Source organism: Oncorhynchus mykiss, chromosome 19 (assembly GCF_013265735.2).
Source record: "Oncorhynchus mykiss isolate Arlee chromosome 19, USDA_OmykA_1.1, whole genome shotgun sequence".
Taxonomy (NCBI): domain Eukaryota; kingdom Metazoa; phylum Chordata; class Actinopteri; order Salmoniformes; family Salmonidae; genus Oncorhynchus; species Oncorhynchus mykiss.
In genome coordinates this window covers 4635511-4651523 of record NC_048583.1, presented here as the reverse complement: position 1 = coordinate 4651523, position 16013 = coordinate 4635511, and the positions used below count along the sequence as shown (strand labels likewise).

Sequence of the window (16013 nt, the reverse complement as noted above, 5' to 3'; positions counted from 1 at the left end):
ACCAAGCCAGATTTTGACCAATGTGGTTTGACAGAGGTGATATGGAGAAAAGGATTGTGGATATCTACATCAGTGCAGAGGCCCTGGGGGGAACGGTGAGATCGGCACTATGACACATCTGTCAGCTATGTGACAGTTACAACACCCTTACTGAGGAACGAGACCAACTACAGACAATCTAAGACAACCTGACTGAAGAGAGAGACCGGCTACAGACCAGTTACAACAACCTAACTGAGAAGAGAGACAAGCTACAGATCAGTTACAACACCCTGACTAAAGAGAGAGACCAGCTACAGACAAGTTACAACAACTTAACTATAGAGAGAGACCAGCTACAGAGGAAGAGAGATGATTTTGAAGGTTGGTTCTACATCTCGACCAAGACTAAAAACTGGAGAGACAGCAGATCGGACTGTACCAACAGAGCTTTGAGGCCTCATTTATCAATACTACTATTACCTAACCCCTCATTTGTGTACACCCTGTTTTGTCCATTTTGTTTTCCACCATTTCAGTACGCTTCACTGCAGAAACGGCCAACAGAACCGGAGGAACCTTTACCGCCCGAGCCACCAACAATTCCAGATTCACTTCTTCCTTCCCTGCCAACATCTCCATGGTGACTGAGGGCGGTGCAGCCAACAGTACGGTGAGCCTCACGGCGCCCGCCAGCACCCCGTCAGGAACGGATGTACTGTAACCCTGTCCGTTTTCAGCAAAGTAAGGGTCTTGTTTCAAAACACTAAAATGCCCTCCTTTTTTCATATCCTCTCTCCCTCACAGCCACTGATTTGAAAGGAATTGGTTGCTGTTAGCTACCAGTTGTTATCAGCTGCATCAGTTATCTGACTAAGCTCTCTTGCTCTCTCGCATTGTCTATACCCTCTCCCTCTTCCTCCCCTTCTTAACTTCCTTCCTCCCTCCAGGTGACAGATTTTACCACTCTCCAGTGTGGGCTACCAGGAGTCTCCTCCAAAGGGCCAGGATTCTGGTCTAGAAGCACGGTTTTGAATGCTCCTACAGTTTTGTTTCGGTACTGCAGTTTATCAGATACTCGACCCAGAAATAGATTTTCCGTACACAGCCACATAGGAAAGTCAGATTAGAAAATTCCTAATAAGACACTTTAGTCAGAACCTTTGTGCACAAAACAATTCATTGTAATCTCAAATAGTTGTTGCTGAGGCCGAGTTTTGTACTTTTTACAGTCACTCAATGACTGCCATGTTTTTGGATGACGTAATGATCTCGTTGCTGCTCAAATCAAATCAAATTGTATTGGTCACATACACATATTTACCAGATGTCAAATGCTGTGCAGTGTGCCCCCGGTAAATGCGTTGGGCAGACCGTACCACCCTCTGGAGAGCCTCGCGCTGCTCCCTGTACCCACTGAGCGCTAGTGAGCATGTGATGTTGGGCAGACCGTACCACCCTCTGGAGAGCCTTGTGCTGCTCCCTGTACCCACTGAGCGCTAGTGAGCATGTGATGTTGGGCTGTGTAAACCGGATGCAGTGCACGCTAACCAAGGTTGCCAGGTGCACGGTGTAGCCTCCGACACATTGGTGCGGCTGGCTTCCGGGTTGGATGCGGGCTGTGTTAAGAAGCAGTGCGGCTGGTTGGGTTGTGTATCGGAGGACGCATGACATTCAACCTTCGTCTCTCCCGAGCCCGTACGGGAGTTGTAGCGATAAGACAAGATAGTAGCTACTACAACAATTGGATACCACGAAAAAAATTGGGGAGAAAAAAGAAAAAGGGCTAAAAATGTAAATAAATAAAAAAATAAAAAAACATGCAGCTCCTAAAACTGGCAGCTCTCTGCCTACCTCCCCGACTGTGTCAGTGGGACAAGAATCATCTGCATCAGCCTATACCAGGGCAATGGGACCCTCAACACTTCTGGGGCAGTGGGCCCCAGGTCCAAGAATGTGACCAAGTTGGACTACAGCTTCACCTGCTGTTCAAAGTAGGTAGAGCTGTTGGTAGTGGACAGGTCAGGCAACGTGGGTGTGTGTCTGGGCTTGCAGTTAGTACTACATCCACCCAGGTCTCTGTCACCAACACTACAGCTGTACCTGTAGTTAGTACTACATCCACCCAGGTTTCTGTTACCAACACTACAGCTGTACCTGTAGTTAGTACTACATCCACCCAGGTCTCTGTCACCAACACTACAGCTGTACCTGTAGTTAGTACTACATCCACCCAGGTCTCTGTCACCAACACTACAGCTGTACCTGTAGTTAGTACTACATCCACCCAGGTCTCTGTCACCAACACTACAGCTGTACCTGTAGTTAGTACTACATCCACCCAGGTCTCTGTCACCAACACTACAGCTGCACCTGTAGTTAGTACTACATCCACCCAGGTCTCTGTCACCAACACTACAGCTGTACCTGTAGTTAGTACTACATCCACCCAGGTCTCTGTCACCAACACTACAGCTGTACCTGTAGTTAGTACTACATCCACCCAGGTCTCAGTCACCAACACTACAGCTGTACCTGTAGTTAGTACTACATCCACCCAGGTCTCTGTCACCAACACTACAGCTGTACCTGTAGTTAATACTACATCCACCCAGGTCTCAGTCACCAACACTACAGCTGTACCTGTAGTTAGTACTACATCCACCCAGGTCTCTGTCACCAACACTACAGCTGTACCTGTAGTTAGTACTACATCCACCCAGGTCTCTGTCACCAACACTACAGCTGTACCTGTAGTTAGTACTACATCCACCCTGGTCTCTGTCACCAACACTACAGTTGTACCTGTAGTTAGTACTACGTCCACCAGAGGGCCACCTTTGACTCTGTCCCTGTATCTAATGATTTGTGTGATGCTTTCTCTCCTCCTGTGGAATAGAGTAGAGCTGTAGAGTTGTATAATAGTTCATGTAGGTATGTATGTATGTAATATGATATAGAGTCATATAATGTATTAAATTATCAAACTAAGGCTGGTGGGAGTCATATCATGTAGTATATTATTGAACTAAGACTGGTATGAGTCATGTCATGTATTATTTTAACAGACTTAGGCTGGTGGGAGTATTATCATGTAGTATATTATTAAACTAAGACTGGTGTGAGTCATATCATGTAGTATATATTCAAACTTAGGCTGGTGGGAGTCATATCATGTAGTATATATTCAAACTTAGGCTGGTGGGAGTCATATCATGTAGTATATATTCAAACTTAGGCTGGTGGGAGTCATACCATGTAGTATATATTCAAACTTAGGCTGGTGGGAGTCATATCATGTAGTATATATTCAAACTTAGGCTGGTGGGAGTCATATCATGTAGTATATTATCAAACTAAGGCTGGTGGGAGTCACGTGGTGGCCAGTGTTTCTAATCCACTGTGGTTGACTGATAAAGAGTTTCACTATCATACAGTATGTGAAGGTATGTTTATAATCGTTAAGGACTGGAGAGTCTTTCAGAAGAAAAATAAACTGAGTGGAGCTAAACAGGAAAACCTGAGTGGAGCAAAACAGGAAAACCTGGTTCAGTCTGCTTTCCACCAGACTCTGGGAGATTAATAAACCTTTCAACAGGACAATAACCTAAAACAGAAGACCAAATATACACTGGAGTTGTTTTCCAAGAAGACAGTCAATGTTCCTGAGTGGCCAAGTTACAGTTTTGACTTAAATCTACTTGAAAATCTATGGCAAGACCTGAAAATGGTTGTCTAGCAATGATCAAAAACCAATTTGACAACTTAAAGAATTTTGAAAAGAATAATGGTCACGTTGCACAATCCAGGTGTGGAAAGCTCCTAGAGATTTACCAGGAAATACTCACAGCTGTTATCGCTGCCAAATGTGCTTCTACAAAGTATTGACTTAGGGGTGTGAATACTTATGTAAAATCTATATTATATTTCATTTTCAATACATTTGCAAACATTTCTAAAAATATGGGGTATTTTGTATAAATATAACAACAACATTTCTGCTGTAGTCCAACCTGGTCCCACTTTCGGAAGTTCTTCGCTGCCAAATGTGCTTCTACAAAGTATTGACTTAGGGGTGTGAATACTTATGTAAAATCTATAGTATATTTAATTTTCAATACATTTGCAAACATTTCTAAAAACATGTTTTAACTTTGTCGTTATGGAGTACTTTGTGTAGTTGAGTGAGAGAAAAAATATATTTACTGCATTTTAAATTCAGTCTGTAACACAACAACATGTGTAAGAGGTCTAGGGGTGTCAAGGCACTGTGTGTTAAACATGAATGCTCTAATTGTAAGTCTGTTAAATGACTAAAATGGAAATGTAATAGTAAACAATGTATTGTGTAACTTTGGAGTCATTTTTATTGTAAATAAGAATTTAATTCTATGATTAAAGATAATCATGAATGAATTGTGAATAATGATGAGTGAGAAAGTTACAGAGGTATAAATATCATACCCCCCCCCCCCCCCCCCCCCCCAAAAAAAATGCTAACCTCCACTATTATTGGTAATGGTGAGAGGTTAGCATGTCTTGGGGGTATGATATAAAATGCCAACCTCCACTATTATTGGTAATGGTGAGAGGTTAGCATGTCTTGGGGGTATGATCCTCTGTAACTTTCTCACTCAACATTATTTACCATTCATTAAATTAAAGGTGACATTCTGTACAATCACCACATATGAAACATTTGATCTCCAATCCAAAACGCTGGCGTATAGAGCCAAATGAAAAGTTGTAGCTTCACTGTCCAAATAAATACGTAAGGGAGTGTACGTGAGATAAGAAAAGACAGTATGTCACGTCACACAGCCTTTAATAGTGACAGGTCACAATGGTACAGTAAGGGTGTGGCGTCATTGTAAACATCGTTGATATTAAGCAATCTCAATCACATCACGATAAAGGGAAGGAGTTCCCATAGATTGTTTGGTGACCTGTTACTCTACTCACAGAACCAAGGTCACATCCGTAGCCCAGCATTTTCATGTCTGTATTTATTCAAATACAACTGGAGAGTAACTTCAAATGATACTCATAGCATCTCTGAATCTTTATGTGACAGCCGTCCTCCAGACCTGATTGGGTGTTAGAAGGCTCCATTACAGCTGCTTCACTTTGTCACGTTTCCTGTCAGGACCGGCCTGAATCCCAGACCATAAATCTTCCTGAGTTAAAGAGTTACAACGGTCAACAGAATCATCTTAAATGGGATTTTCTTACATTTGCTTGTCTTTATTAATATTGCAGGTCTTCCGGTGTGACCATGCTGAATAAGAGGTTAGACACCACAGTGTATTTCACAACAGGAGGATTTCAAACCAAACCAAATAGAAGGGATGTTGTACCCTCTAAATAATCACACTCTCTATCCACCACATCTACATGTGTACTACATTTAGTGTGTATACTTTATACGTTTATACATTAGGTGAAGTAGTCAAATCAAGGGCAGGTATTTATGACATAAGCTACTGAAAGAATGTTCATGCTAGTGTTGAAGAGCAGCATGATTGAAGTTGGGCCGAATGCTGCACCTGTTGAGACAGGTCTGAGGGTGTTGGGGCTGGGTCTTGTTCTGCCCATGTTGAGGCTGGGCCTGGTTCTTCCCATGTTGAGGCTGGGCTGGGTGTGTTGATGTTGGGCCCAGTGCTGCCCCTGATGTGGCTGGGCTGATGTTGATGTTGGGCCAAGTGCTACCCATTTTGAGGCAGGTGTGTGAGGGTTGAGGCTGGGCTGGGGGTTATGAGACAGGGCCTGGTACTATCCCTGTTGAGGCTGGGCTGGGGGTTTTGAGGCTGGTCCAGGTGCTGCCCCTGTTTAGGCTGGGGCTGATGCTGGTGGCCCTGTTAGGCCCTGTGTGCTGGGGCCTCCCGCTCTATTGCCCTGTAGGGTGAAAGGAACCGTACACATAAATAGCAACACAAGAATATAGATGGCGAGAGTAAACAGTACCTGAACATATAGAAGAGCATGTAGGCACTCCGGGCTCTGGTTCTCAGCACAGTGGCTTCATTGGACACTGACACCTGGCTGTCGTTACAGCAGAACCAGTTTCCACTGGCATGCAATATGTCACTAATGTAGTGCCCTGTGGAACAAGGAAGACAGACTAGAGGTCAAGGGTCAGGCTATTGTGGGTAATAGAGTGTTTTGTAACAGTTAAACAGTTCATTTGGGAGGTATTTTATCTGTTACATGTGTCAAGATTTGAAATCAGAGATAAACAAATACACATGACATTAAATTAGGCATGCCTCTCCATTCTTTTCAATTAAATTGAGCAAACTCTAAACATATTGCAATGCTTGTTGGGATGACACTTCACTCTGAAGCCTGCAGCCTTGCTAGCTTGGCCGAAATGGCTGTTGGAGGGTCTAATTATCCCCTAAAACAGGGTTCCACAAATGGCAGCCCGCGGGACAAATTTGGCCCAAGGGTGATTTTATTTGGCCCCTATGTTTTCTGTCCAATTAAAACGTAATTGTTAAAAGACTGTAAAAACACCAGCAAATCAGCTCCAAGTGATTTTCATTTTGGAAATCTGTTTCAAAGTATTCCCACGCACAATAAAGAGATATTTGTGGTTGTACACAAATGTAAGCAAGGTTTGAAATTAGTCAAATATTATATCTGTTTGGCCTTCCTACGGTATATTTGCAGTCTACAAATTATTTGTAATTTTGTTCCATACCCCTTCCCATCTGGCTAAAAAATGGACCCGAGGCTGAATCTAGTTGATGATCCCTGGCCTTCACCCTCGATAATTTTCACTCCCTCAGCTTTGGGATGCTTGTGTATACGGCAGAGGCACACGTGAACATGCAACTTGAGATCCAAGGAGAAGGGAGTGATTTGGAATTCAGCTGATGTCATATGTATTGTGCATCTGCATGTGTGTGTTTGATGGTATTTACTTACCGGAGTTTGCGGAGCCTCCCAAATGAGAGACTACGCCAGTCAGCTGGTAGTAACCATTCACTGACTGTACTGGCTTCTGCTTCTGTAAGAAAACACATGTGATCATAGGATTCTCATTTCCTCTACAGTCCACCACACTGTCTACAGTCTACTACAGTACTAGTCTACTACAGGTCTACTACATCGTGTACTCCTCATAACTATTTCAGTGTTCTGTCATAACTTATTTTTCACTGGTTTCACTCTCTCTCTATCTCTCTCTCTCTTCTCACCACTGAGGCTGTCAGCAGCACTTTCCCTGGTTCCTGCTCATTTGAATCTGAGGGGTCAAATATACATATAAGGAGCTGTGAAAACGTGGTCACTTGTCTGAATTGCTCTGGTCTAAAACAGCTCCCATACATCACTAAAGATATCTGAGAAGCATTTTAAATTGCAGCTTCCAGATTCTCTGTCAGCAGGACCGTTTTGGGAGTGGGTGGTTTGTGTGGTGTTGGAGCAAGAATAGTGTTATGGTGCCATGACCTACCTGAACAGCAGAGGGCGCTGTCTTTGGCCGCTCCAGGTGGGCAGGAGACTTGGCTGGCGAGGGTCTGGGGGATGGACCCCTGGATGCTGGGGGCCTGGTTGGTGAGGGCCTGTGGGCTGGCACTGTGCAGGTGTGGCACCATGTCCCCACAGAGGGTGGAGAGCCTCAGCTCTGAAGGAAACAAAAGAGGAGCCTCCAGCTTCTCCAACCCCCCAGGTCCTCCAAACCTCTTCAGATGCAGAACCAGCACACTGCCCAGAAACAGAGAGGAAGAGAGATGAACAGACAGACAATGTAACCAGTCAACAAAATAACAGATGAGTGAAATTTGTTTGGCGGTGCTCACCTCTAAGTCCTACAACCTGCTCAGGAAGGTAACTACTCCTAAAGGCTCAGGACATTAAACACTGCTAGTACTATGAGAGGTTATAAAGGGACAACTCACAGAGGCAGTGTGTGGAACTGCTCCACCTTTGAGGCGTGGAGGCCTTTACAGCCCTCACATGTGAATTCAACCTGTTCACTCTGGTTAGAAACAAAAGCATTACATAATGAATGATACCACTACAATAATAAGATAGAGTATTCTGAGGCAGTGGGCAGCTTGCCCTGGGTGTTAGTCTCTACATGCAGGGCTGAGCCCTAAGTGCTGACTTTGAAAGTGAGTGCTAGGCTGTTCAGCAAGGTGCGCTCAGGGCTGATGTCCAATGAGAGGTGGTTGTAGTCCTCTCTGGTGGACGACTCGCGCCCACAGCTTCAGAAGCAGGACAAAGAGAAGAAAAATGCATCAAGTCTGTTTCTGTTTCAGGTCTCTACAATGTTTCTGTTATGCCATGTGTTTTGTAATATTAATATATACTGTATATATATATATATATATAGAAAGATCCTGTTCTCAGTAGATACATTACAACCAATGGGATCTCTTACCTGGTACATGTGCACACCGACACAAGCTGGAACTCCAGCTGGGAAACAGGGCAGGTATAGTTGACCTTCCACATGAGGTCTGCTTTTGAGGCCTGGTTTGCCACACTGTCAGGTAGACCCGAACGGTGCACATCAGACAGACACCTGTAGGGGAGACAGAGAGTAAGTTAGCAGCCGACTGGATGTTGTCAACCTACTGGCTTACGCATGAAGAGGCAGGTGAGTATATACAAATATGTTGTATCTAGTGGCACCCCATCATTAGAAATTTTTCATTCGATTCGATGCAATTTCATCTTTGAGGACAGACAATGAAGCCAAACAACAAAAATGTATTGTTTATTCTCCTAAGATATTTGGTTTGGATACTGCTCTCAATTCCAGAGCATTTAAAAATCTACCAAATTTCCCACGGTAAGGTGGAATGTTCAGTCAATGAGCATTATGGGTAATGTAGTCATTCTACACTTTCCAAATTGGCCTACAAAATGCCTACATCATAATCAGTGTGTCATTGTTGTTCCTCTTGGTTATGAAGATTCCAAAAACAAAAATAAACTGGAAAATAAACCATAAATACAATACACAGCAAAATATGAAGTGGTTAAGGTTAGGAAAAGGGTTAGGATTAGTGAAAGTGCTATCTTAACCTGCTACGACAATCCCTTTCTGTAGAAGTGGCGTGAAAAGAGTGTCCCTTCTTTAATTCATGACCACAATTAATGGGTGTGTGGGGTGAGTGTCTGCTTTTGAGCCTTCCCTTACCTGAGCAGGTTGGAGAAGGGGGAGGAGCTCCAGAGTTGTTCCTGGTGCAGGATTTCCTTTGAGAAGGAAGGCAGGACCAGGAGGCACTGCAGGGTGGCGTTAAGGAAGCAAGTGTTGCCAATGTTAGGCAACCTGTGAAGAAGAAGCAGTCATCAGTACACACATAGAGATTAATCATAACCTTCACATCTCTATAAAGTGATGATAATGGCAGGGGATAAGGGATACATTATATTTAACACAAAGAAGTGGATGTCCTTTAGACCAAGATTGACATAATTCATGGGTTTATAAATATCTAATAAAACGGACATGCTAGATAGTAAGCCTTATCCCCATAGTATATCAGACACTGATCTCTAAACAATAAAGAACGTATATTCAATGCATTTGCAGTGTGTTGTGGTTTACCCAAGAAGTTCCATGTTGACCAGTTCCCCCCGTTCTCCTCTGGCCCCCTGGGTCTCTTCTGACCCTCTGGTGGCTGAGCTGGCCCTGGGAAGAGTCATGCTTCTGGTGGCTGAGCTGGCCCTGGGAAGAGTCATGCTTCTGGTGGCTGAGACTGGTCTCTGGGGCGTTGGACTAGAGTGTTCCTGAAGAGACAGAGATCTGGAGGAAGGAGAGAAACAGGTCTAACGCCTCCAACACAGAGATATTATCACTCTACACAGTCTCTCTATTAAATACTGTACTGTACTATAAACACAGCTGAGTACTGCTGTCCATATAAATGCAGTGTACCAAGTAGACCAGGCCAATAGGTTAGTACTCTCTTTATCCACTAGATGTAGACAGAAGAGGCTAAAACTACAGTTTCAGGAAAATAACTTTCTGGGACTGTGTTTATCAAGTGTCTCAGAGTAGGAGTCTGATCTAGGACCAGTTTTGCATTTTAGATTATAGATCAATGAATCAGATTATTATGGACAGAGAGGACCTGATCCTAGATTAGCACTCATACTGTTGATTAACACTGGCCCTGGTCTGGTAGCACTAAACCCAACTCTCCAAAGAGACTCTAGGATGGCACTGTACTTTATGTTTGGATTACCTGACTGTTGTGCCCTCCTGACTGGTGTCTCCATGACGGTCCAGAGGGTTGGTAGGAGAGGGAGAACTAGGCTGGGACACCACTGGAGAGAATTTCACTGGGGAAGGGTTTTTGGCAGGTGACCGGGGTACAGAGGGTTGTTTAACAGGAGAGCAAGGCTGAGAGGAACATTTAACAGGAGAGGGAGGTGGATGGAGGGAGGAGAGTTGGTCAGAGGGTGAGGGGTCAGAGGTAGCGGAGCCATTCCGTTCAGAACGGTCAGATGGAATTGGAGAGGGGGATGAAGTGCCCCTCTCCTTCTTCTTTCTTGTCTTCTGCTCCACATCAACTGAATTTGCTTTCTGACGTTTTTTCTGTTGACAAGAAAATGTGATAGTGCTAAATACTTTCCCCCCCAGATCCCCAGCCAATGGAAGAGGGGGGTCATAAGAGTAGGAAGAGGTAGGCCTAAATGGAGAATCATAGGTATCTATCCTAAACCTCAAATAACACAGTATAGACAGGTTACATTGAGTGACATTTGCAATAGCAGAACTTCATGTACATTTCATGTACACTTTTTACGTATTCGTCAATCAGAATGTAATTTTACTTTTATTCTTCCCACTAGGTTTAAGAGAAACATACTACTCCAGAATTATAGTAGTTGTTCATTGATTAAATGACCTGATTTCATACCTTTTTGCACCAGCAGAAACAAGCCATGTCGATAACCAATGAAGACTGATACATTTCCACATTAACCCATTGTTCAAATTGGCTTTAAGACCATTGTGATGTCATCGGTCATGTATGACACCACCACCTGGCAACCCAATCTATAACATTTTAAAATATATTGTTCAATGAACAAATATGTTTTATTGAAGAGCAAAGTTATGCAGTATACATACAATATTGTAGATAATATGCTCCATTGTATTCTTGTTTCTTTTTACATTCATTTTTTGTATGTTGTTTCATTATATGTAAGACCACAATAAATACATTTTAAGTGCCTTCATCTTCATCTTCATAGTTTTTTGATAGCTTCCATGTTGTTTTTGGTTTGGTTATTGGTTTATTTAAATGCTAAATGCTTTTTCTCTTATTCACCAGCAGATGGACAAAGGGTTGGTTTAAAAGAATGTGAACAGGTGGTAGAGATTTAGCCTAAACCTCAAACAACAATCCAGATTGGTTAGGGACAGTTTTCCGTATTCAATCTTGCCCTGAGGGCAGCTCTGTCTCAAGGACATAATGAATGTGATTGGTTCAATTAAAGCTCAATGGTCAGTGGGCAGAGGTTACAGTGCCCAGTGCGTGTTAAATACACTTGCTAGGTGATAAATTGGTGTTGAATGGAAGGCAGACTTGTTTTTGAGTTGCTGTGCGTTTTGTTGCCAACCTGTTTTGCTACCTGACAAATTTACGGTTTTTACTTTTTAATTACCGTTTATATTTTTGTTTTTTCCTACTCAACTTTTTCACTCCGGACGCTTTATCTGGACACGATTCGTCAGGACCTCCAACAGCCGAAGCTAAGTAGTAACATTAACATGATGCCTTCTAATTGTAGTCGCTGTACTCGCCTTACGGCGAGGATAGCTGTGCTACAAGCCCAGCTTCAGACGCAATCGCTAGGCAAGGGTAATTTCAGTGTAGGAAAGGATGAAACAGCGTCTGTGCCACCAGTAAGTACAGATAGTAGTATAAATCCCCTGGCACAGTCCCCGCAGCCGGACAACTTTCTCACGGTTTCTGGAAGGAAATGCTGTAGGAACGCTCAACCGGTGTCGCTCATTCAGCCGACAGAAACTTTCAACCGGTTTTCCCCATTAAGCAGCGGGTCGGAGTCAGAGGCCGAGTCTTCTCTGGTCTCTACTCCTCCCGTTACGGGGTCTGAGACGCCGAAGCTTCCCACCATTAGCTCTGACAAATTGAAAACTCTAGTCATTGGCGACTCCATTACCCGCAGTATTAGACTTGAGAATCATCCAGCGATCATACACTGTTTACCGGGGGGCAGGGCTACCGACGTTAAGGCTAATCTGAAGATGGTGCTGGCTAAAGCTAAAACTGGCGAGTGTAGAGAGTATAGAGATATTGTTATCCACGTCGGCACCAACGATGTTAGGATGAAACAGTCAGAGATCACCAAGCGCAACATAGCTTCTGCGTGTAAATCAGCTAGAAAGATGTGTCGGCATCGAGTAATTGTCTCTGGCCCCCTCCCAGTTAGGGGGAGTGATGAGCTCTACAGCAGAGTCTCACAACTCAATCGCTGGTTGAAAACTGTTTTCTGCCCCTCCCAAAAGATAGAATTTGTAGATAATTGGCCCTCTTTCTGGGACTCACCCACAAACAGGACCAAGCCTGACCTGCTGAGGAGTGACGGACTCCATCCTAGCTGGAGGGGTGCTCTCATTTTATCTACCAACATAGACAGGGCTCTAACTCCTCTAGCTCCACAATGAAATAGGGTGCAGGCCAGGCAGCAGGCTGTTAGCCAGCCTGCCAGCATAGTGGAGTCTGCCACTAGCACAGTCAGTGTAGTCAGCTCAGCTATCACCATTGAGACCGTGTCTGTGCCTCGACCTAGGTTGGGCAAAACTAAACATGGCGGTGTTCGCCTTAGCAATCTCACTAGGATAAAGACCACCTCCATTCCTGTCATTATTGAAAGAGATCATGATACCTCACATCTCAAAATAGGGCTACTTAATGTTAGATCCCTTACTTCAAAGGCAATTATAGTCAATGAACTAATCACTGATCATAATCTTGATGTGATTGGCCTGACTGAAACATGGCTTAAGCCTGATGAATTTACTGTGTTAAATGAGGCCTCACCTCCTGGCTACACTAGTGACCATATCCCCCGTGCATCCCGCAAAGGCGGAGGTGTTGCTAACATTTACGATAGCAAATTTCAATTTACAAAAAAAAAAATGACGTTTTCGTCTTTTGAGCTTCTAGTCATGAAATCTATGCAGCCTACTCAATCACTTTTTATAGCTACTGTTTACAGGCCTCCTGGGCCATATACAGCGTTCCTCACTGAGTTCCCTGAATTCCTATCGGACCTTGTAGTCATAGCGGATAATATTCTAATCTTTGGTGACTTTAATATTCACATGGAAAAGTCCACAGACCCACTCCAAAAGGCTTTCGGAGCCATCATCGACTCAGTGGGTTTTGTCCAACATGTCTCTGGACCCACTCACTGTCACAGTCATACGCTGGACCTAGTTTTGTCCCATGGAATAAATGTTGTGGATCTTAATGTTTTTCCTCATAATCCTGGACTATCGGACCACCATTTTATTACGTTTGCAATTGCAACAAATAATCTGCTCAGACCCCAACCAAGGATCATCAAAAGTCGTGCTATAAATTCACAGACAACACAAAGATTCCTTGATGTCCTTCCAGACTCCTTCTGCCTACCCAAGGACGCCAGAGGACAAAAATCAGTTAACCACCTAACTGAGGAACTCAACTTAACCTTGCGCAATACCCTAGATGCAGTTGCACCCCTAAAAACTAAAAACATTTCTCATAAGAAACTAGCTCCCTGGTACACAGAAAATACCCGAGCTCTGAAGCAAGCTTCCAGAAAATTGGAACGGAAATGGCGCCACACCAAACTGGAAGTCTTCCGACTAGCTTGGAAAGACAGTACTGTGCAGTACCGAAGAGCCCTTACTGCTGCTCGATCATCCTATTTTTCTAACTTAATTGAGGAAAATAAGAACAATCCCAAATTCCTTTTTGATACTGTCGCAAAGCTAACTAAAAAGCAGCATTCCCCAAGAGAGGATGACTTTCACTTTAGCAGTGATAAATTCATGAACTTCTTTGAGGAAAAGATTATGATTATTAGAAAGCAAATTACGGACTCTTCCTTAAATCTGCGTATTCCTTCAAAGCTCAGTTGTCCTGAGTCTGCACAACTCTGCCAGGACCTAGGATCAAGAGAGACACTCAAGTGTTTTAGTACTATATCTCTTGACACAATGATGAAAATAATCATGGCCTCTAAACCTTCAAGCTGCATACTGGACCCTATTCCAACTAAACTACTGAAAGAGCTGCTTCCTGTGCTTGGCCCTACTATGTTGAACATAATAAACGGCTCTCTATCCACCGGATGTGTACCAAACTCACTAAAAGTGGCAGTAATAAAGCCTCTCTTGAAAAAGCCAAACCTTGACCCAGAAAATATAAAAAACTATCGGCCTATATCGAATCTTCCATTCCTCTCAAAAACTTTAGAAAAGGCTGTTGCGCAACAACTCACTGCCTTCCTGAAGACAAACAATGTATACGAAATGCTTCAGTCTGGTTTTAGACCCCATCATAGCACTGAGACGGCACTTGTGAAGGTGGTAAATGACATTTTAATGGCATCGGACCGAGGCTCTGCATCTGTCCTCGTGCTCCTAGACCTTAGTGCTGCTTTTGATACCATCGATCACCACATTCTTTTGGAGAGATTGGAAACCCAAATTGGTCTACACGGACAAGTTCTGGCCTGGTTTAGATCTTATCTGTCGGAAAGATATCAGTTTGTCTCTGTGAATGGTCTGTCCTCTGACAAATCAACTGTAAATTTTGGTGTTCCTCAAGGTTCTGTTTTAGGACCACTATTGTTTTCACTATATATTTTACCTCTTGGGGATGTTATTCGAAAACATAATGTTAACTTTCACTGCTATGCAGATGACACACAGCTGTACATTTCAATTAAACATGGTGAAGCCCCAAAATTGCCCTTGCTAGAAGAATGTGTTTCAGACATAAGGAAGTGGATGGCTGCAAACTTTCTACTTTTAAACTCGGACAAAACAGAGATGCTTGTTCTAGGTCCCAAGAAACAAAGAGATCTTCTGTTGAATCTGACAATTAATCTTAATGGTTGTACAGTCGTCTCAAATAAAACTGTGAAGGACCTCGGCGTTACTCTGGACCCTGATCTCTCTTTTGAAGAACATATCAAGACCATTTCAAGGACAGCTTTTTTCCATCTACGTAACATTGCAAAAATCAGGAACTTTCTGTCCAAAAATGATGCAGAAAAATTAATCCATGCTTTTGTCACTTCCAGGTTAGACTACTGCAATGCTCTACTTTCCGGCTACCCGGATAAAGCACTAAATAAACTTCAGTTAGTGCTAAATACGGCTGCTAGAATCCTGACTAGAACCAAAAAATTTGATCATATTACTCCAGTGCTAGCCTCTCTACACTGGCTTCCTGTCAAAGCAAGGGCTGATTTCAAGGTTTTACTGCTAACCTACAAAGCATTACATGGGCTTGCTCCTATCTATCTCTCTGATTTGGTCCTGCCGTACATACCTACACGTACGCTACGGTCACAAGACGCAGGCCTCCTAATTGTCCCTAGAATTTTTAAGCAAACAGCTGGAGGCAGGGCTTTCTCCTATAGAGCTCCATTTTTATGGAACGGTCTGCCTACCCATGTCAGAGACGCAAACTCGGTCTCAACCTTTAAGTCTCTACTGAAGACTCATCTCTTCAGTGGGTCATATGATTGAGTGTAGTCTGGCCCAGGAGTGGGAGGGTGAACGGAAAGGCTCTGGAGCAACGAACCACCCTTGCTGTCTCTGCCTGGCCGGTTCCCCTCTTTCCACTGGGATTCTCTGCCTCTAACCCTATTACAGGGGCTGAGTCACTGGCTTTACTGGGGCTCTCTCATGCCGTCCCTGGAGGAGGTGCGTCACCTGAGTGGGTTGAGTCACTGATGTGGTCATCCTGTCTGGGTTGGCGCCCCCCCCCCCCCCCCCCCCTTAAGTTGTGCCGTGGCGGAGGTCTTTGTGGGCTATA

At 43.7% G+C, this 16013-nt stretch overlaps 2 protein-coding genes across 4 annotated transcripts; both read right to left on the bottom strand.

The window, feature by feature from the left end:
- Window positions 1–5758: 5758 nt before the first annotated feature.
- On the bottom strand, window positions 5759–7480 carry LOC118941420 (ubiquitin carboxyl-terminal hydrolase 8-like). Of its 3 annotated transcripts, XR_005037633.1 has the most exons (4): window positions 7439–7479; window positions 6910–6991; window positions 5944–6079; window positions 5759–5874 (listed from the first exon to the last, which is right to left on the bottom strand). XR_005037633.1 is itself a non-coding variant. In XM_036953996.1 (3 exons), exons 1-3 carry the CDS (start codon window positions 7013–7015, stop codon window positions 5838–5840), a joined length of 279 nt encoding a protein of 92 aa, XP_036809891.1. In that variant the 5' UTR covers window positions 7016–7183; the 3' UTR covers window positions 5759–5837. The 3 variants fall into 3 exon arrangements, 1 of the variants encoding a protein (XP_036809891.1); XM_036953996.1 differs by lacking the exon at window positions 7439–7479 and having other exon boundaries at window positions 6910–7183; XR_005037634.1 differs by lacking the exon at window positions 5944–6079 and having other exon boundaries at window positions 5785–5874; window positions 7439–7480.
- Window positions 7481–8080: 600 nt separating this feature from the next.
- On the bottom strand, window positions 8081–10889 carry LOC118941538 (ubiquitin carboxyl-terminal hydrolase 37-like). Its single transcript, XM_036955469.1, has 6 exons — window positions 10863–10889; window positions 10185–10537; window positions 9545–9742; window positions 9134–9265; window positions 8369–8512; window positions 8081–8192 (listed from the first exon to the last, which is right to left on the bottom strand). The coding sequence occupies exons 1-6, from the start codon at window positions 10887–10889 to the stop codon at window positions 8081–8083; spliced, it is 966 nt and encodes a 321-aa protein (XP_036811364.1).
- Between the last annotated feature and the right edge of the window lie 5124 nt (window positions 10890–16013).